Consider the following 22,859-nt stretch of genomic DNA (forward strand, 5'->3'; position numbering starts at 1 on the left):
TGTTTTTCTCTCTGGGAAGACGGAGGTCTCTGGACTGAGAACAAGGCCATTCTCTCATTCATGGTTGCTAAATGGCTGAGGAGTTCTTTGGTGGTGCAGAAGGGCCACTGGCTCTATGGCATGTTTCTTCCCAGCTGTTTGAAAAGCTGGTCCACTTGAAACACAACAATACTCCCTCCCCGTGCTCTGTAGGAGAGCAAACTCCCCTTCAATGAGGTACTTATTCCACGTATATGGTAACTATTATTCCCAACATTTACAGCATCACTCGTTTTAATTAGGAGAAAAATTATAAGAACAAAAAATCCTGCAGTGCACATATACAGAGACGCACATATTTACATGTAGAACGGCAAGGCATTCAAGTTGTTTCTAATAACTGCAGCTCCTGGAGCAGACATGCCTTCCACACACAAGTGACTTAAATTCTCTCTTTCTTTTCTTGCCATAAAAATAGACAGATGTCCTCCTTCAAAAAAAAAATTATTTTCCCTCTTCCTGCGTTACAGGAAGCCTGCCCACACTTTTAAATACAAAGTGGGTAAATATAGAAGCACAAATTAGCCATCTTGAAAAGTCTGTATTTTCCAACCACAGGGAAACTAAGGAATTACTGTGAACGTTTACATACCCGACAATGTTGAATTAAAACAGTATTTTCTATCCGTATGCCCAGCAAAACTAGCAAGAAACTAAGGAAGAGAACAATAGACTTGCTGGTTCCTCACCTGTTGGGTGACTAGGATATCACTACCTTATTCGATCTTGTTCATATGGACCACTATAAATGTCAGCTTAAATACAGTTACCACTTTGATGAAAGCGTGTCTTACATATATAAATGATACAACTGCTATGAAAACTGCAGTAAGCCTGCCTGATCCCCTAAAAATCTGACTAGAAAATCGTTTCTTTAGCTGTCCTTCTGTATCACATCTACTAAAGGTAAATAAAAGCATGATGGCTATTTATATGACATTAATATCTTGAGGTACTTTACAGATCTGTGGGTAAAACTCTGCAGTTCACTACAGCAGCAGAGAAGTAGGTCTGCCCATCTGATATTTTCTGGCTTAGACTCCTGCTTTACGATCTTGCTGCTCATTTAAAACTAACTCATCTCTTGTTTCTCTGTAGTTATAGGCTGGGTTAAAATTATGCTGTTCAACACAGCTTCCGACATCAGTGCTTCTCTAGCAGCCGACACATCCTAACTGGCTAGAGTTATTGGTCACAATATAGACATTTTATCTACACTAAATCGTGGGAACCTTAGTCAGAAGAGGTAAATTTAATAGAAGAAAGCAAAATGAACAAAATCCAAACCAGCCAGGCTCATTCAGACTGGATGGCTCTTTTACCTCAGTCCGAATCTTTAGCAGTATCAGTAACGCTTTGATCCAGATTTAAGGACTGAGTTGGCAGCTGGTCAGATGGCCAAAATGGCATCACTAAATTTAGCATAATGTTTGTTTTTTGGTTGGTTGGGGGTAGCAGTTGCACGTTTTATCTCTCCCCAGCTACACTGTAGGCACACAGAAGCTATTTGCTTCCCCAATAGGATTTTCTTTTCCCAAGGGAGATTTGGGGTTTGCATTAACTTATACTCAAAATGGTAAGCTACAGTTGGTGTCTCCAACAGCTTGTATTTGTGTGCTGCTCCTTGCCATCAGTGCTTTGCTCTGCACATTCACACTTCTCTGGCAGACAAGTCTGCCACTAGCGTGCTGCTGCATACCTTTCCAGGCAAAATGATGAAAAACTCCCTTCCAGGATTTGAACAGGGCTGTGAAGAGCTAGAGAGGAGGAGAGTGTCCATGAACTGACTGTGTATGTTGGAGAAGAGCTGAAAAGCTTCACTGCAAACTGTTCCCTAAGTGCTGTTGTAGAATATAAAGAAAAAAGTATTCATTTTATTCATTTTCCCTTCATCCTTATTAACAATCACACTCCTTTTTTTTTTTTTTTAAGGAGGTTGGTGAGACTTAAGGTTGTGTGAGACATACTTTGATCTGCACCCTGATGAGTGAACATTCCCCTTTGCTGCTAGCCCAACTAATGAAGGGATAAAATTAGCTTTTATCCCTGGCACTTTCTTTAGCAAAAAAACATGCACTAATCAGCTGTCCTCACTAATCAGTTGCCTGGCTAATGACCTTTTGCCTTAAAACACTGAAATTTCTGAATTATGTGGAGGAAAAAAAAGCCAACACAGACTGGCCCCTCTCTGTGGGTCTTAAGCCCATCATCTGGAACTGGAGACTGGAAGGTTAAATGGCAAATGTGTATCCTGACTAGGTGATAAATCTATAATCAAAAGGCACAAGCCCTTACACCTCAAGATGTACTTCATTACTACACAACTAAATGATTTTTCCTTTTTTTTTTTTTTTTTTTTTTTTTTTTTAAACTAGAAGCAGATGAAAAAAAATTGCTTAACTCCTTCATATTTTGCCTGTGGAGAAATCCACTCCACATCTGTGTTCAAGTGTCAGTTAATTTCTTACTTTTTTATTAACGTCTGAGCAGGAATTCAGAAGTTGAAACCGTTTGCCTTTTTTACCCCATACATCTTAGGGGGACCAGGAAAGAAAATGATAAAACCACCCCATCAGCCCCTATGTTCACAAGCAACTGAATCTCTAAAAACAACAAAACAAAGAACAGTAAAAACTAATTAATAAACAAAACCAGCAGCATTAAACTTCCCAATCCTTCCCCAAATTATTAAAAAAAAAAAAAAAAAAAAAGATTCACATTATTGAAAAAGATTATTTATTAAAAAGATTTTAAGGCCTGTTTCATTTTCCTCCTCTGCTTTCTTTAATGAGGTTTTTTCTTTGTGTACGACGGGGGTGGAGCAAATGCAGAACTGGATGATTGAGGAGGATTAGCAACAGATGATACATCCTGTGGAAGTTGCTTTGCAGAGGCCTGTGCTAATTTTGAGTTGCCATGCTTCCCGGCTTTTAATTTGAGACAGAAAAAGAAAAATCACATTTATCTCAACTCACACGCAGAGAAAGCAATTCTCCCCAAGATGATGCAAGGTGACAAACAGAATGACGTTAACCTTGACAGCCCGAACAGCCTTCCAACTTCCCTCCCCGAAACAAACTTGTAATAAATACTCACGGTAATGAGGATCCATGTAACCATTTCTGGGGTCCATAGTAAACAATGTCCCACGATAAGGTACAGAAGGTTCAGGAAGGTGCGATATAGATCCATGGATCTCTTTCTTTATTAACGAGGCCCTTTCCTCGCTAGATGTTGAAGGCTCCTCACTGATCTTGCTGAGGCCTTGCCCACCTTGTGGCTGCATTGTGATTGCGTTCCTTCTCTCTCTGTGATAGGTCTGTCCAGGACTTTCATCCTCTGGAAAAAAAATACCAAAGAAAGGAGAGAGAGAACAGAAAGACAGAGAGAGAGAGAGAGACTTTTAGTCCATTTTTAGCAAATAAAACAAGTTTTCCCTGCCACCAGCAGCGCTAGGGTGCAGGTTGGTGACAGCTGGCGTGCAGCTATGAGGATGCTGTGGGGTGCGGGCTGAGCACGCTAGCCGGCAGCTCTCGGTCAGTAGATCATCGTCACCCATGCCCTGATGCATTTACCAGCAAGGCTATCAATCCTGCAGGAACACAGAGACTTGCTGTTTTCTTGCCTCTGGGACAAGGAAGTTTTGGCTGCCTGACGAGGAGGAAGAAAACAATTTGTCACAAACAGCAGAAGATGAAGCCTGCTAGCCAGGCCTAAATCAAACCTCGCCACCCACTTCTGCTCTGCAGTGCTGCTCCAGTCCCTCAGAACCTTGCTTATGTGGAAGGCTGGAGCCTTAAAGAAAGGCCATTAGTAGGAAAACAAGGTGGGTGATGCTGAAATAGGTAAATCTGCACAAGAGACGGCACGGCAGCACAAGACAGGCGGAGCAGGGACAACTGCTCCAGCAGTGCTGCCACAGGTACACGTGGGGTGAACACCCCCCCCTTCCCTTCCTCCCATGTCCAAGCACGTGAATTCTCAACAAACAAGAGGAAAAACAAAAGAGAATGAGGAGAGTGGAACCCAAGGACCAGTTTGGAAAAAACCCTATGCCCACACTGCTTGTGAGCACTTCAGCATAGAGAAGGCAAATGCTTCTGCAGGCCTTTCTCCCTGCCACATCTGCCAGGCTGGGGCTCTTCACCCATTCATTGCCAGTGTCCCTCTCTGCACCCCGTTTGCCTGCTGTGGAGGGGCCAAAAGGCCTTCTGATGATTGCTCCACCAGCCTGCCTTGCCGTACAGCCAGGCATTTAGCCAAGCCTGGGCTCCTGCATGAGCCCAGCAATTCCTGCAGATCACAGGCAGCCTTCAAAAACCACACCAAGGGGCTCTGCTGTTGTGTTATTAAAATACAGAGGCGCTTCCCTAAACAAGTGCATAATTGTGTGCTGGATTCTGGCAGATGTCTATGCTCCAGTTGCAGCCTTGCTCAGCTCAATAAAACACCTTGCACACGTGGGCACATACCAATATGACTTGAAGAAGTACCAATAAATGCAGACAGTTTCAGAAGTTGTTCAAAAGTATATGAGGAGCCCCAGAAGACTAAATATTGGGTGCAGAAAAGGTAACTGCAAAGGAAATGAAAGTACTCTTAGGAAATTAAAGCAGCTCAGGGAAACTTATTCTACAACTCACAGGCAAAACAGAGTCATTTATGACAGTGTCAAGATTTCACTTCAGCTGTGAGGGGCCAGAATTGCTAAGGTCAGGGCCACATTTTTACTTACAACTTGCCCTGCTGCACTCATTCAAACAGCAAAAGCATCAGCAACCAATTGATCACGACTACTCACACAAGTTCGACACTCGTGTAACTCTGCCTTCACGTATGTTACGTTACAAACAGGCTACATGTGTATTAAATACCCGGAGTTTAATTTGGGGCGTTATGTCCCAAATAGCTACACCATTACTTTTCATGCAGAGCTTTCCAGGCATTTCCCTGCCCCCTCTCCTCCAAAATCGTAACAACAAAACCCAACAATGCAATCTATTGAGTGCTTAATTATTTTTCTATCTCCGAGTATTACAGCAAGCAGGGGCTGCTGACTTATCAGCATCTTCCAGGGACTGAATTCTTTAAACAGCCAGCAGTAATTCTCCATACAGAGCTCTTCCGCTATTGGGGCTGAGGAGAAAGAGTTAATAGAAACAGACAACAACACTGTAGAGTTTAAACCCTTTGCCCTTTTCTACTTTTTATTAATATGCACAGGCACTGGTCCCTGCTCTAGATTAGCGCGGTTTAAGGTTTCCACTTTTTACACCAAAGCTGTTTTTACTTAAGAGAACTGCAAAAGGGAACCTAAAACTTTAAAACTTATACGAAGTTTTTCAGAAAACAGCTTGTATAACTGAAAAAATAAAAAATAAATCACCCTAACCAAAGTTATATTTTCCATCGCATTTCTCCCTAGCTGGAATCTTTTATGTTAAGTTTCAACCTAGAGTGAACTTTCACTGATGAGATGTAAACTCTTGTGAAAATAGGGGATTATACTCTATTTGAAATCTTGACAGACCCTTAAGCGTAGCAAGCTAACCTGTGCTACCACGGTATGGAAGCCAGTGAGCTTGAAGTGATTTGTGTGGCTGTATAATCGATCTGAGGATCAGAGAGGATTTCAGTTCTTTTACTCTTCCATATAAAGATAATATTTGTTAAAACTGCCATCCTGGAATACAAGAACCCAATGCCTGTCTACAGGCTTCAGTTTTATTCTTTTCTTCTCCAAACATGCATGTGTCATCAATCAAGGCACTGGGGACTGGTATGGAACATTTTTTTTAAAATTCTGGAATGAAATTCAAAGCCTATTTTCAGTAACTTTGAAACTCAAGTAAAAATGTGTTTTGCTTTAAAAAGCTTTCCTTTTTTTTTTTTTTTAGGAAGGAATAATGGGAAGGAAACAAAAGAAAATCAGTATTTTTTCCTCTGTATCAACCATCTTTCCCCCATCATTACATTAATGCTGCTTGCTGTTAGAAGTCAAACACTTTTGTACACTGCCTACCGTATAAAATTTCATCCAGACTTCTTTTTTTTAAAAAAAAAAAGCAAACATGGTGGTGTTCCGGCAATAACACACAACAGACTGGCATTTTAGCATCTACTACCCACTCCAACCGCAGTTTCTTTTGATAGGGGGCAGATGAGGGGCTTGACAGTACCCGCACTGCACAATACAAATAGCTGGGAGGTTTAGAAGAGCCTCCTGCACAGTGAGGGGGAAACTTCTCCTGCAGTCATTCTGCCGAGTCTCTCAACAGCAGTAAAGCCACTTCAGTGAGCCAAAAGGCAAAAGCGGTCTAATCTTGTTCTGTTTCAGCTGAATTACTTGATAAAGTTTGAGAGAGAGCGCAGACAAGCTGTGCCGGGCCAAATTATTGACAGAAACATGCTGTCCACCATGGCAACAAGTGGAGCTCTATAGCAAAAACGTAAGCAAACAGCCCACTGCTCCGGCAGCATCTGCCAAAGTCTTACAGACAAATGCACGGCAACTGTTGCTGCTCTCCTCAAGTTTTAAAAGTGGTTTGGTTTAGGGTCAAAAGAAACATCTGATGTACTAAAACTTGCAGAAATAAATTACAGCCAAGGGGACCGATTCTCCCCCACCTCCGCCCGTTTACCACCAGTGGTACTCCGACTTCAGCACAGTTCACCCTGTCTTCCGCAGGTTTAAGAGGAAGACTTAGGGGAAAAAAAGCAAAAGAACAAAAAAGAGTAATCAGGACTCCAAAGCAATCTGCGTAAGACTCTCTTTCTTCATGTGTGCCCCATTCTGCCTTAACAAGCTGGGCGCCAGAGACACGTGTTACCAGCACCTAGTCTGGAACAATCGCATTCATTCAGAATTCTGCCATGCACTGCTACTCCGATCAGAAGTGGTTTTTATTAGAAGTGTTTAGCAACTAGGCGCACCTCATTCTAACTAGCAAGCATTTTCAGAGAACTCACACAAGACAGTATGCCTGAACAAACACGCTTCTAGTTTTTTGGCTAATTTAAAAGCAAATTAAAAATCGAGGCAAACAGAAATCAAACACAAGAATCCACTGAACTTTCTTCTGCCGTTAACTTTCGTTTGTTTGTTTTATCACAGTTCCACAGGCATCAAGACACAAAGTCAAAGCTTCTTCTCCTAAATCTTTTAGAGCCAGCAACTAAAAAAAAGTTGAAATCCGTTGATAGAGGATGCTAAAAATCATTCCCACCGCACTTCAGAGATACCCCCGTTCAGACGAGAAGCAGCAGTTCAGCTAAATCCATCTATGCATTAAGTTTCCTCTCCATATTTCTGCCCGCAACTCATAGGTAACAACATTATGGTCACGCAGGCGAGCTGCCAACATGCTGCACCTGGGTGAGAGAAGAGACAACGTACTTACAACGCAGTCCAAAAGACCCTGGCTTACACGCTCTCCAAGCTCTTCTCTTGCCCAAAATTCTCTGGCTACAGGCTGTGGACATTCCTCCCTCTCTTTTTCTCCCTCCTCATCTCCCTCCCTCTCTCTCAGAGGCAGTGCTTCTCTCATTAGAGGAATTAAAAGTGGTTGGTGCCATGCTAAATTTAACAAGCTCATTAGTATTCTTCCTGTGTGCTTCCTAGTGAACTCTCCCTATTCAAGCAGCTCTCTGTAGCTGAGGGGTCAGGCGGCTAATCATTAAATCAAACTAATGTCACCCTATCACAATCGGCCTAAGAGAAGGAGGGTTTATTATTTCAGTTTATGCTAAATAAACGGTTTTACAAATGGTCTCCTAGCAAGGTCAACAGCAGCTTCAATTACAAGACAAACTTAACAAGAGTTGCTATAAACCAAGTGCTCCATATTGACCTAAGCACAAGCTCTGCTCCGCATATTGCCACTAGCAGGATTGTACAGGAATGCATATTGTAAAATAAAGGAGAGGGTAATCTTTTCTTTGCCAGAATTTGTGACTGCACAGAGACTGCTCATTCACCTCTCCCCAACCAGCTTGCTGCTCAGCTCAATTCACCCCACACAAAGGCTGAAGACCAGACCTCAATGGACAGAGTGAAACATGTTCAAAACTAGGCTCTCTATTGTGACTGAATTTCTTAACATCTTTTCAAAAAGCGGAGAATGCCTTGAGGCTAAAGGAAGAAACAGGCTAATGGTGAATTGGGAATACTGAGCAAATTTCAGAGCCCTTTCCTCCTAGCTTTTGAGGTTGAAAGCAAGCTCTTTCCTTTCAAGTTTCAAAGTCCTTTTTCCTCCCGCAGTGTCACAGAAGGATTTGAAAAGAAGGTAATTGTGCTCACAGTCCCCCTGATCAGAGCTTACGTCCTATTTCTGGTATTTCGGAATACTTCTTGCAATAATGGTGCATATAGCTCAATCCCTTAACCGTCCTGCACTCTGCAATTGCTCATTAAATGAACAATTGCTGGTATAAAATGCCTTTTATGTTCAAGGTCTGGATATAAGATAAGCATTCTAGTACTCTAAATTTGGTTTACTAAGGAAACTCTCCATCATTAAATTACAAAACTGAAGTCAGAATATCACTCTTTCCCAGAAAAGCAGCATTTTAGCTTGTTGTGAACCAGAATGAGGGGGAGGAAGGCTGTAAAAAAAAAAGAAAAGATTGACTACTTAGATTCTTAATAGAATAGGTATCTAATAAGAAAGCAATTCCCCTCACTTTTAAGGTCTATGTTTTTGCGACCTGGCATTTTTTTCCTTGGAACAGAGCAACTGCCAGGCTCATCAAGACGCGGGTATCTGATGCTTCGTGCATACATCTATTGATCACTACTCTCTGGTCAGTTTAACAGCAAAGCAGGAAAAAATGCATCAGCAGGGCTTTGCCTGCCTTTAAAAACAGTGTGCATTATAACCAAAGTCTTGTTTTGGGCGGGTACAGGAGCTGAAGTTGAACGCTCCTGGTCCCAAGTTTGTCGCTTTCCTGCATTTGGAACAGCTGTGCATGAAGCACGCACTCTGGAAAGGTTACCACAGATACAAAGCACAATGCTTGTAGTCAGCTGTAAAAGTAAGAGTCCAACCATCTGAGAGGCTACAAAATGCGTTAGATAACAAGTACACTACTTAATTTCTTTGCAATGCTTATGCATACCTTGAACAAGACTTCTGTGCTTATAAACAGCATACGTTATCTGAGCTCACCACTGAAAATGTATAGATTTATATTCCCATTTGTAATGGATTTCCAGCTTAGTTATTTTCACATTACCATATGTATAGTACTTTCCAGAAACTGATTGGTGACCTTTGAAATAGAAATATACAGCTCCTCTCCCTGATTTTTAGTTTGTTTCAAAGAAACTGTTCTTTTCTTTTTTTCTTTTTTATCAGCAAGACAAAGTACAACTACCTATGGACTCAGTGCTGAAAATACTGCCAGAATACCCCATCCTGTTATTTTATACAAATGATCTGTCTAGATACAGTACAATTTAATACACTCCTTTTCTGAAAGTCCGGAGGAAGCCAGAACACAGCGCATCAATGCAGTTCTCATGACTTTTGAAACAGAACCGGATCCTGCGCTCCTTTGGGTCAGCAGCAGAGCTTCCACTGACCTGAAAAAGACAAGACGCAGGCCTGTGCAGAACTCAGGCTGCTTCACCAGCACCTCAGTGATGCTTTACTGAACCATGACTCGCAGTCTTTTCTGCTGTGCACACAACTCCCAAGACTTCTGGAGAGCTGCTAAAGGCATGAAACAGCTTACAATAGAGGTAAATTTTTTTCAGGCATCTGGATTGGAGAGATATCTGTTAGCTTTGATACGTCTTGGACCAATTCCTTAATAGTCCAGGTGAATTTACACTGCTTGTTGACATCCAAGTCCTCTCAAATAAAGTGGTTCAAGTTAAGCAGATAAATATGTAACTATATAAAATAAAACCTTCCTTCATTTTACACAAGCAAATACTTACTGAGTGTAACTGGGAGTCTATTTCCACAACCCCAGCATCAGACCTATAGGCAGATGCCAAGAATCTTCTTTAAGCTGAAAAATCCTTCTTCAGGAACAGCCAGCTACCCATACACAAAGGCAGAGTGCTCTGCAGAGACCTCCTTGCCAGCCCCAAGACTCTCATTCTCAAAATGCAAACAAGGACACAAGGCAGGGCTAAACTGCCGTGCCCCGATCCTGTATCATGCTGACCAAGGCAATATTTTGTTCCGCAAAGTATTTTGCAGAACATAAAGGAAAAAAAATAAAATAAAAATTAAAAAAAAAAAAAAGGAGGAACTGGTGTGAGCAAAGTTACTGACCTGATACTCGAGCCATCCCACTGACTTCAATACTTCAATGATCCCGGATCAAGAAGTGCAGCTGTTTGCTGTAAACCATGTTCCTGCAGTATCCTGGCAATATATGCCCAGAGCTGCTCAGATGAGTAGCCAGGCTGTCAGGATGAGAAGCCTGAACCTCTGAAACAGGGAGTCCCAGCCTCAAGCTTCTGGGTTGCAAGCTCCAATGGAGCTACTGAAGGCACCAGTCCTCAGCAGCCTGCAGGGTGATGCTCCAAAGAAATCAGAGCCGCATTTCCGAAAAAAAAACTGTCTCCTAGTCTATTTCTACATGGGCTTTAAAATAACAAACAATTTAAATCAAAGCAGCTGAAAGCCATTTTCTCCCTCCCCAAGTTCAGTGCTACGTGTTTCTCCCATTACAGACAGTGGATTATTGCAGTGATACTTAACACCACTCACAAGCACAGCCCCCAGTGCTCTGGCTTAGGTGTGAGTGACGACATTGGCTGCTGCGGAAGAAACACTAAACCTCATACCCAGGTATTGAGCAGGTGGTGAAGCTTACCTTCATGGTGCCTACATGGCCAAATCCTGCTTGCTTTACTTGCATCGTAATCCTACAGATTCAGGAAAGCTTCTCATGCAAGTAGAGCAAGAGGGATCCACATCCAGCATCGGAACTGGCCTATCTGGTGGGGGGGTTGAGCGGTCTGTGAGCAGAAAACACCTCGGAGATGTTTACTAACACAGGTAAAAATGCTATCATTAGGTTGATGAGAAAGGGACTCCTAGCAGTAGTGCTCTCTGCAGTTCCAGTAGACAAGAAAAAAGAAAGCCTTAATGAAGAAGACATTTGAAGGTAGAATTAATTGGCAAAATTAACAAGTGGCTGTATCATTTCTGCTTTTAAATCTGCAGGACCAGAATGTACACGGAAGCATTTCCCCTTCTTGGTAGAATAGATTCTGATTTTTTTAAAAACTGAGAAATTCGCATGAGAGAAAAAAAGACCCCTTGCAAAAACAACTTGACTTTTTCATTTCCCCTTCTATAACGTGTTCCACTGTATAAAATTTGCCTGCAAGTTACTGTGTGACAGCCTCAAATTAAACAGTTCACTCCAATTCTGCTGATCATGGCTAAAATCAAGCTTAACACTTCCAGAATATCTCTGGGATTATCACTTCTCTCCAACATCCAGGCTCTTCAAAGAACCAGGAGTCTCAAATATAGTGGGAAAACGACTGCTGACATCAGGATCTGACTATTGGCAACCATTTCTCATCGGGGAAAAGCTCCTCAGCCTCTTGCAAGACACTCCAAAGAATCCTGATTTGAAAGCATTATGAAGTTTCTTCCATTAGCCAGTTATTAGATTGTTAGTCACTGCTTACTTTGAGCAGCTAATTAGTTACATCAAAGGCGCTACAATAAATTCCCAGAAGGGCTTTAGGGGGAAAAATGTATTTCTCAACCATCTAATAGCGCGTTTATGCCTATCTGAGGGTAACTGGCTCATTTCACTCGGAGACACTGAGGGATATTCTGTGGCGCTGTCACTTTCTACCAAGCCAGCAGCAACACCAGGCCTCAAAGCTGTTTTACAAGGGCATTTGTAGCCTGATGAAAACTGCATTGGCCATGCTGAGAAGCCACAAAAAGAAGGAAAAAAAAAAAAGCAGAGAGAGGGACAGAAGAGTTATAACCTCTTAGGTGCATCATCCCCAACTTTAAAACCCACAGACCATGCACCTTGGCCTCAACAGAATAAGAAAAGTTACTGCCATTAATGTTTTGTACACAAATAGAGCTGGTGTTAATTTCCTCTTTTTTTCCTCCAGTGGGTTCAAACTGCCAAATGCAGTCATTAGCCCGTCACTAAGCTGTAACAACGCGAAGCCATGCAACCCATCAGTTTAAATGCCAGGTATCACCTATTTTATTACAAAATTTATTTATTGTTGTGTCCTTTTACACAGTTGCAGTAAGAGTCAGATGTAAGTAAGATGTGTTTCCATAACATCTCTGCACTTCCGGACTCTGAAGCGTATCAGCTGTTCAAAAATATGTTATGGGTTACTCTGCCCTGACTTCCAGTAGTTGCAAACTCAGCTGAGAACAGTGATCTCACCAAGGTCTCAGAGCAAGATCTGAAAGTATTTTGTGTGCAGAAGAATACTCATGCACATTTACATATGCACACTTACACACACATTTACATGCGTACATATGCACACACAAATCCAGCTGTACCAAGTCCCATAACATCTAGCTAATTTCAGATGAGATTCCAGATGATACATGGATGTCAGCACACAAGCATACAGACAGGCACACTGGACACCTGGACATAGAAATGAGCTTTTCACATCCCTCATCACAAGTTTAAATAACGCAGGAGGGGAAGAATGCTGCACAAGAAATGCAAAAATTACAGCTAAGGATGTTTTAAAGTGAAGGAAAAAACACCTCCTCAGAAAGGTCTCAGGCCCTATTAAACAAAAGGATTTGATTCTATGATTCTATGACGTGATGCTTAGAATGTTATTCTAGACATTAGTCCTTTAATTAAAAACTGCAGAGCGACTGTATCACAGAAATTGTCCTACACTCCTTTTATCAACAGTTTCTCCCTTAAGAGTTATTCTGAGAAAGCCAAGACCTGAAACCATTTCTTTATCTATCAGAAAGATGCATCACGTATGAAAGTTCAGAGGACCATGGATGTAGCTCCCTCCTTTCCAAACAGAAAGCCCTCCTTAAAACTTTGAAAGTGCTGAATCCTCCCAAAGGCCAAGCTCTTTCTCTTCATACCATTCTTTCAGTTTTCTCCACTGCAGAAGATGTTCAGAACTGCATGCTGCCATGCTACCTCGTGGAGTTAAGGTCTTCAAATCCCGGTCACCAAAAAAACTAGCACCAGCTGCAAAGCAATGCCAGACTGGCTCCTGAGCACTGGTGCACACTGAGTGGGCAAAACGTGACAGAGATCATTTTATGGATAGAAAATGAGCCGATTGTTAATGTTTCCTGATGAATTCTAGGGATGAGCAAAACTACTTGTGCAATTTCACTTCTGTAACTAGTTATCCTTAATGTCCTACAACAGATTTTAAAAGGCCTTGAAATATTTCTGCAAGCTTTCAACAATGTAATTACATTCAGCTATTTAAATACTTATATCCATCTTCAACAATACTATATATTTCCATGTATCATCATGCAATGGACACCTGAAATCAGAAAGAGAGCTAAAATAGATTAGTTCTCATATGTTTTGAAAAAGTTCCAGAACAATTTGAATGAAGAGTCGCTCTCTTTTCCTACCATACCAGCTATGGCAGGTTAAAAGTAATTCTTCACCTGTTAATTGTGTTTTGGTAGCATCATCCATACCCAATCTGGCAAAAGGGGATATCAGTATTTCGTTATTATGGTTGGCCACCTAGATTTTCAGGCAACATTAACTCCTACAAAAACACTGTTCCCTCCTCTCCTAGAAGTTAAATAAGCACAATTTTAAGGCAGACAGGCTGGAGAAGAAAGGAACCACTTGAAAACTTAAATTGCTTAGGGTATTTAAAGATAAGCAAAAAAATCCTCATAGTTCCCTGCCCAGGAGTATCATCACTTCTATGAGTAGAGAATCATTCTGACTATTAAAGAATTCCAAGAACAAAAGAGAATTACCAAATTTTATTGAAAAGAACCTATTTAAAAAAAAAATAAATAAATAAAAAGCAGGATTAAAAATTTTAACTATTACATTATTTCTGAATGGGCCACAGACATTTTGCCTCATGGCTGATCCAACACCAACAACCATGAGGGACCAGACCTTGAAGCTCTTGCACAAGTAAAACTTTTGTGGGAGAAATCACATCAGCTCTGGATTTGAAGATCCCTCTGTTCTTCAAACCTTTCCCTGATCTTCCATAAACCACTTAATTTCTCATAACTTTGTTTTCTTCACTCACCAAACTGATACAATACCGATGACCAAGATTTTGTAAGAGAAAAAGTTATTCCTACATAGCAAATAATCACAATATGGAAACACTGAAGGTCTGTTTGATTTATGTACAAAAAGATCCAGGAAGAGCTGAAGGTGGAATATGCCTAAGAGTCAGCCCAAAGCTGCTCTACAAATCACCCTATAATGCTCCAATTCTGCAAAACACAGTGTGCCTCCCACTTCTGTGATGTAAAGTGGTGGTCTGCTATTAGTGCAATTTGTCCACAAGTACAGAACTGCTCCTCTACAGAGAAGGAAAATAACTATGAAAAAATAGCTGTTTTTTTTTTTTTTCTATAACTAGGAAAAAAATACAAAATCAGAAGAAAAATTTAAAAAATCAATCTTTCAAGTTTTCTTGCTTTGATTTCATAATACTTATGCTATCCAACTCCCCTGCATCGTTATCAGAGAAATCTCATCTGAGACACACTGCTTCTGTCTCTTCACATCTAAAACTACCTTGAGTTCTTAACGATGGCTTAAGCTTCCTGAAAAAAATGAGTAATAGCAATGGACTTCATCTACCAGAGTTCTCCAGACATGCTAAATACTTGAAGAAATGTTTTTTTTCTTCTCCAGTGCAAGATAGAAGGCCCATCTTGCCACCACCATCAATAATTCTACCCTCCTCTATAGAGCAACAATCACCTTTTTAAGCCATAAAGCAGATATTTGTAAAGATAACCTATAACCTAACCACTTTACATTATATGAATATAGTCATGGCATATCAGCTGTATCACTGCCATTTGTTTTAAGGCAGAAAAGCTTGCAGAGACTATCCTATAAAATGCAATTAGTCTTGTTAAACGTATCAGTTGCATCACCAAAACAGGTTACTGCAAAGAAGAAACTCCCACTAGAATATGCAGTTTTTTCATGGCAAGAAGATTAACAGACTACAGCCTTCTCACAACATCTGCTTGTTGCAACTGAAAATTAAAAAACCTTTTTGAGAGCACAAGGTTACCGCTGTCAGCTGCAACAAACTGCATGCTTCACTCTTTCCGGTCTTATCTTCAAAATCATGGAAACAAAGATGTAAACTTGGACATTAAAGAGTGTTAACATCAAAGTGCATGCACGACTTCTGATATTAACCAAAGCCTGAAACCAACAACCTAACAGGCACAAATCAGTGGTGCCTATGTAATTTTAGAAACTGCTGAACTGAGGCCTGCATTTGCTCACGGACTTTTCAAAGCTCAGTATCACTGTGTATTTTTACAACCAACTGCAGAATCAAGCAAGCAGCAGGAATGCAATTCACCTCTCCGAGGACATAAAGCCTTCCATTTCTTTCTTTTTATCTAATATATTATACAATTTTTAAGTCTTCGTTCATAGTGATTTCCTCTCACTGGGACAAACACTTGTTTTTTAACACACCACTTTGACTTTGTCATGGTTTTACGACTTTTATCATCGGTATCCCACATCAGAACACCATACAGCTGGGAGTTATAGAGTTCGGTGGCTCGTCGATAGTGCCGGGTATGCCTGGTTCTCAGAAGAGAAGAACTACATATCCCAGAGGGCTGCTCACTGTTTCATTTCCGTTTTCCATGCAGAGGGAAAAAAGAAGACTGTTCGCAGGTCACAAGGAGCCCCTTTTCCCTTTCTGTTTGTCTTTCTATACGTGCTGCCCAGCCATCTTGCCTTCAGCATTAGAGTAAGGCCTTCCATTTTTGGACAGTCTCTCTCATTTTATTTGATCTATTACCCTCAATTCCAACTGTATTGTATTATATTGTGTCATCTTGCATTCTGATACCTTACTCAGTAAATTCCCTTTGCTCCTCAGATCGCTGCCGCCCGCCGCATTTCTCTTAAGCCCATTTTCTCCTTTCCCGATGCATGGGTTCATGGATCCCCCTGCCCCATTAGTCAGGGAACCTGGCCAAACCAGCCCGGAAACCACTGACAGATTTACAAAAAAAATGAACATCTACCATCTCAGATATTTTTCAATCTGTATTCAGCACTGTCCCATCACAAACCCACCAGTGACACATTCTGTGGTTCACCAGCACAAGTACATTAGGAAAAATAGGAGTCCTGTGAGAAACCCCAGGAACCTTTCATGCTGTTTCTTCCACTTTCAACCTCGATCGCTGAGAGGACTCCCCGAGGTTAGTGAAGCTTATGAGCCAACAGGGCCGACTTTTAAGTCACCATGAGACAGTTTATGATTCTGAATTAAAAGATGAAACTTGCAATTATACTGGGAAGTTCTAGAAAATCAAGTTTTGAAAGTCTCTGAGACAGAGCATACTGAAGCCTCAGATTAAGTGGAAACAAGAACGAATATACAAGTGCCTAAAGAAATTACAAAGCAGATATCAACAACATATATTTCATCCTCTCGTGTCTGACTCAGTATTCCCAACAGATCTTCAAACTCCCTCATAGAAAATGTTACCCATTTCAACCAGAGACTGAATAATAGAATCACGGAATAGCCTAGGTTGGAAGGGGCCTCAAAGATCATCTGGTTACAACTCTCTGGCCATGGGAAGGGCTGCCACTCACAACATCAGACTGCCCAAGGCTCTCCATCCAACCTGGCCTTGAAAACCTTGAGGGAGGGGGCACTGACAACTTGTCTGGGCAGCCTGTTCCAGTGCCTCACCATCCTCTGAGTGAAGAATTTCTTTCTAACATCCAAACTAAACCTCCCCTCTTTCAGTTTAGATCTATTTCCTCTTGCTCTATCACTATCTACCTGCATAAAAAACCAGTCCCTCTCCAGTAGTCCAAGACTTCAGACAAGGAGCTTGTCTTGGGTTTTTGTCAATATTCACATACTCCCGCCTTGCTCTCCAAGTCAGTTCCAGCATCATCTTCACAGCTCCAATTCAGATTTGTCTGGGCCTGAATTTAAAGGCATTACCTTACAACAGCCTAGCTAATGTGCTCCAGCTAACATGACTCCAGCAGCCAAGGAGGAAAATGCAGATGGATGTTTGGACAATAACTTGGGTTTTTTTTTTCTATGCAGTAACTTTCATGTTTCCTTCATGCTTAAATACACTCCTGTTTACAATGTCTATGCAAAACTATCAGAAAATGTTACCACATAAAAGGTCAAACAACTTCAGCAGTGACAAAATATTAGGGCTTCAGCCAGGGTAGCTTACGCTCCACAACCAACAAGTATAAACTTCAGGGTAAACAGGAAAAACAAAACAAAGCCCAGAGAAACATCTGGGTCTGGATTCTTAGCAGCTTTGGTACTATATAAACATTCTGCATTAATAGGGAAAACACCAGGACATGTACTACGATGCAGGAGTGAAACACTGAGCAACACAGCTGCATTCACAAGGACTATTCTCCTCCCACACCAATTACCGTAATCTCCTGAGGAAATGCCAGTGAGGCAGCAGCTTCTGTACTGGGTAACTAGAAGAAAAAAAACGCAGACAGGTGGTGGAGATGCTCTGTTATCAGCCCCTCCAGCACAACGGCTGCAGAGTAGTTTATCTTTATCATGCAAGAAAGTATTCTAGAAGAAATGTTAAATTTCTATATCAGAAATAGGGTTTATAGGCAAAAGTGCCTTACCCTAAACTCCTCCAGAAGACAAAACCACTATTCACTTCAATGGAAGTTACAAGCAGGAAACAACGGCAGTAGCGGGCCCAAAGGAAGCTGGGAACAAATCACACCTTTAACCAATAAAATGCCCATGCCCAGTAAGTTGTCTCATTACTGAGGTCAGTAATTAAAATTCTAATGGAATGCGAGCAGGTTTCTAAATCCCTATGCAGCGCGCACAGGACGTCACCAACATGGCTGATCAGTGGGGTACCAGCACTGCGAGGGATGCCGAGCAGCAGCCAGCACCGCTGCCTCACATGAGGAAGGCTGTTCAGGAAGCTCCATCACACGACTGCAACTATCTGCATTTCTAGAAGTAAGCCCTTAATTTTTATTCCCTTCTCCCCAGTTGGAATGATTTACTTGTAATGACTTGAAAGTAGGTATTTGCTTTTGCTTCAAATGTATGTAAAGCAGAACTCTGGTGGAGCTTTCACTGAGCATTGTGCACATGAACATGCACAGCTATCAGAACACAAATGACGTAGCAGGAAGAAACTTAACTTGAATGTAGCATCAAGCCCACAGGACATGGCCATAATAAAGTGGACCATGGACCACCACACCTATATTAAGATGCACAAAAAAGTTACATTCAGTGCACTGGGTATATGTGTTTAATGAGCAGCTTGTCACTACTTGGTTCTCTTGAAGTTCAGTGCGTGGCCCTATTGCTTCATTTATGGCACTACACTGCAATGCAACTCTCCAGATAGAATTATTCACTTCCTCTTGGGCTTTCTGTAGCGCTCATCACAACAATATCTGCATGCTTCATGAATACTAACAAATTGTATTTTACAGTAGCTGTGAGGTAGAGAGATGATATCAGCACTACCTACACAAACTACTCACTTAGAGTCCCTAAACTGTAGTTATTTAGTGTGAGAATCCAAGTTTTTTGAGTATTTACCATCACATCTATTCTATACAGATTGTATTTTTGGAAGTTACCCATTCTTAGCACACACAAATGCTCACCTTTCTGAAAGCGAGCTGCAAGGCACATAATAAGAAACGCACTAACAATTGGTGGTACTGATTTGTCCCTAGTAACTAGAGCTCTACATGTGCTGTAAACAACACCATCACATTTCCTGCACATTTGCACGTTCTTGGCTAATGCATTTTAAAAGCAGACAGTTGTGAATGAAGATTTCCTCTTTTCTGAGGCACTTATAAGATATCCCTCTCCTCCTGAGCAAGTATTTTATTATCTAAAAGAAGGTGAGTTCAGTATGAAACATCTCCTTATGGCAGCACAGAGACACTTTGTCTTAGTTATAAATTATTATTATTAAAAAAAAAAAAAAAAAGAAAGAAAACAGGGATTTTTATCACTGAGACCTCAGTTTCACTGCAAATGCAGCAAAAGTTGGATGACAGGTTATTACAGTACAGCAGGGAAAGAGCAAAATACTACACTGACATGATCTCTTTCTTCAGGCCTTCACAATAAGAAGTCCTAAGTATGTATGATTACAACTTACATAATTAAATATCACTATAACACACTGGCATGGCCAGAATTCCATGCTAACATTATTGATTTTGTGTTGTAAATATTTTTTTAATGTGATGCCTTGCATACAACTTCATATAGTCAGTATAAACAAGCAATAAAATAAAGTTGAATACAGCAGAAGTTAAGAAATGAGTGCTTTCCATTCAACCCATCAATCCCTTTGAAAAGAGCACACAAAAAAACTCAGCAACAGTTTTAAGTTATTCTCCTAGGAGCTAGAGGGCAGAAGATGGATATCTCACCAAGGATTCACAGGCATCTGCCAATAACAGCAAATTCGGCATGTTGAGTCCCACCTCAGTCTTTCAAAATAATTGCTCTAGTGAAAACAACCTTTCTGTTTCTTCCACTGAAGTGTGGAAGACTTCTTAAAGACTTTTTTCCTTTTAAAACACTGCACTTTTCCCACTGTTACCTCCTCACTTCAGTGCTATTTGCTACACACACATTCCTTTCCAGAAACTTCTCATCTCAGTCATTCTCTATGGCCAACACGTGTTAGTCTCAGTCTCAGCTCTTCATTAAGTTCCTTGTGGGGTGACTCCTTGCTCAGCTGTTTCCAACCTCTCTCTCAATGTCTCTTCCTTCATCTTCAGGTGCGCACACCAGCCAGGGTGTCTTGTTCCTGATGATTCCCCATCTCCCCCTCCAGGGCTCTCATCCAATCTCTAGCACAGGAATACAGTCAGAGATAGGATATTCAGAACAACAGTGATACTGGCTACCTGTTTCCAGTGGGCTCTTTGGTTTCCCCCCAGTTTTTGTTTGACACTGTTAACACTGCAGCGAAAACTTGACATCTTTTGAGAATTCCCCTGTCTCCTGCTACTTCCAATAATGACCAGGGAACAGCAGTTGACTGAAACCTCTGGAATCTCCAGACTTGTGATTATCTGGAGAAGGAAAAGCACATGCATGCTATCTTGCGGAGAACACTTCTTTTTTTCCTAATTCTGGATGAGTAAAGATTGATGAACTGTACAATACAGTTAATTGTCACTGTTCCTAGATGAGTTATTAAAGCTGTTGAATAATTAAATCACATCCCATCTATCTTCTTACACTGTCTGGGTAATTACCATGTTAAAGAAACACAGGTAGAAGTGAGAAGCAGGAGGAAAACTTCAGAATTCTCTGAAGCAGCCCATTTAAAGAATTGTTACCATCTCTAATGGCTTACAAATCCGGAGAGAAAATCAGGCACAGGGCAGGAGTGGGACAAGGGAATTGTTAAAAGAAAATACTTCTTCTTCAGCTCTACAAAGAGATCACAGAACAGCTCTTTACTCAAACCAGATTTTAGATGCTTCCTTCCGTGCACAGTACATATGGCTTGCATCTATTTTTTCTTTAAAACAGAGTTACATTTCTTCCTGTTAGTAAACACATCAAGGATTCTATGAGAACTAACAACAACGAAACTTCTCCTGCTTTTAATGTACAATGTAGATTGAATGAGCTTATTTTAAATAGGAAATCATTTCTCTAACCATATGCATGCACAGAATGGCTTTGTAGGAGCTAACTACCAGGTAAAAACAGGCTTACATAAAACTGAAAATGTGTTCATTTTTATGCAGCTAACATGAGTTCGAGGAACTGGCAAAAAGTACTTTGACAAAGACAACGAATTTAACTTGAGAAGAATACTTGCATTACCTTTTTCCCCCTAAGCTCCTTACTCTCACACCTTTCTCCTTATTCCACTTTTTCTTTTATTCACCATTCCTTCCTTTCTTGCCTTTTTTCCTTATCAGAAAGTCACTGCTGAGTAGAATATGAAAAGCTAGCATGTGAGCAAATCATGCCTTCCTACTGTCCTATCACCCCTTCCTCTTTCATCCTGAAGGCCATAAAGGAATCCAGAAAGGAAAGTTGACAGCAATTATAAGCAATGCCAGCAAATGAAACATCAACAGTTTTCACACTTCATGCTTCCAAAATATCACAACATTGTCCATCCACTCCCCCAGCTGGCTCTAAAGAATGTAACATCTTTCCTAACTTCCTCAACTTGGTTTCAAATACAGTAGTAAATCTCACTGCACATATGCTAAAGTCCAGATTATCAGTAATGCCATTTGTCCATTTCGCACACAGAAGAAAACCGAAGAAATGTGCATCATTTTGATGCACAAACAAAACTACTTCAGAAATTAAATCATGCTAGTGTGAAAGATAAAGGTGTCTAGTAGAAACCCAATAGCAAATGAGAGCTAACAGATGTGGAAAGAAAGCAGGATCTGGGGACGAGTAAAAGAAATGCTATCCTCTGCAGGAAAACAGCAAGATAGGGGGTCTAGTAGTGCACAGCAAAAAGGAGATCCCAGCAGACCATGTGGACTACCAAGCTGTACGTGTGGAATTGTCCTCTACTGGCAGCACAAGCCTGAAAGAGAACACAAAAAGGGTGCTGGAGAAGACAGATCTACAACCAGGCGGGTGTTGAAATGTTCCACAAATAAACAGCAAGAAATATGCAAGCAAGAGAAAAACATGCCATGGTGATGGTGACAACTACATACAAACAGAGCAGTGAGTTTGGGAGCAGTCAAAACGGCAGCTACAAGCCAGTAATTCTGAACAAAAAGGTCTAACGTATCCACCCAACTCTGACAGACTAGTTATTTGATACTAATTGGGCTTTGACAACAACATGGCACGGAGAGGCTGTAATGTGGGACTATGGACAGCAGTAATTTATCTCATCTTAATGCAGACTTTTGTTATCACAGCTTGGCATCAATATTGTACTGCCCTTTGAAAGCCTCCCACTCATGTATTTCCAGAGTTGCTACTACACCAATCACAATGACTTTTGCCAAAGCATCCAATTTTCCCTGCAAAAGGCACATAATAAATGACGTGCCCAAAGCCCTCATTAACAACCTTTTTCATCCACTCATCCATCCAAGATAGGAGCACACAGCACATAGTTCCAGCCTTTGCTCACTTCTCCTCTTCCCAGGGCTGAGCTGCACAGACATCACCACGCACAAAAGCATCACAACAGCATCCTTGTTTTCTGGGATACCATACGACTCTTGCCAGGCTACAAACAAACATCTTCCATCGCAGAAGAGATACAAATAAACAAGGCCACATTCCCACCAGGCTTACAGACAACTGTACACCACACACATTATCATCATTTACTTTTTACGTTCAACCTTTTAAATCAGAGCTCTTGTCCATATAATAAGTACTCTTCATTCAAAATAGATGACCACAAGCACACAACAAAAGCAAATGAGCTGTGCCTACGCAGCAAGACATCTGGGAGGACCCTTACTGGCCAAACCACTTGTGATTTTCTTGAGCTGGAAATACCTGGCCAGCTGCCCCTCAGCCCCTTGCTAGAAGAAAGAGTTCAAGCAGGCAACTGAGGCAGCATAAAACAGCACAC

The 22,859-nt window shown here is 41.2% G+C and overlaps 1 protein-coding gene across 2 annotated transcripts in view; it reads right to left on the reverse strand.

Annotated features, from left to right (window-relative positions):
• Positions 1–22,859, reverse strand: part of GLI3 (GLI family zinc finger 3) — a 203,432-nt gene that overhangs the window by 135,247 nt on the left and 45,326 nt on the right. For both annotated transcript variants that reach the window (XM_052698982.1, XM_052698981.1), the window contains exon 3: positions 3,136–3,378. In XM_052698982.1, the coding sequence (XP_052554942.1) occupies positions 3,136–3,378 (243 nt within the window). The remainder of the gene's footprint in view (positions 1–3,135; positions 3,379–22,859) is intronic.

The sequence above is a fragment of the Tympanuchus pallidicinctus genome, unplaced genomic scaffold (genome assembly GCF_026119805.1).
Source record: "Tympanuchus pallidicinctus isolate F22 unplaced genomic scaffold, pur_lepc_1.0 scaffold34, whole genome shotgun sequence".
NCBI classification, from domain to species: domain Eukaryota; kingdom Metazoa; phylum Chordata; class Aves; order Galliformes; family Phasianidae; genus Tympanuchus; species Tympanuchus pallidicinctus.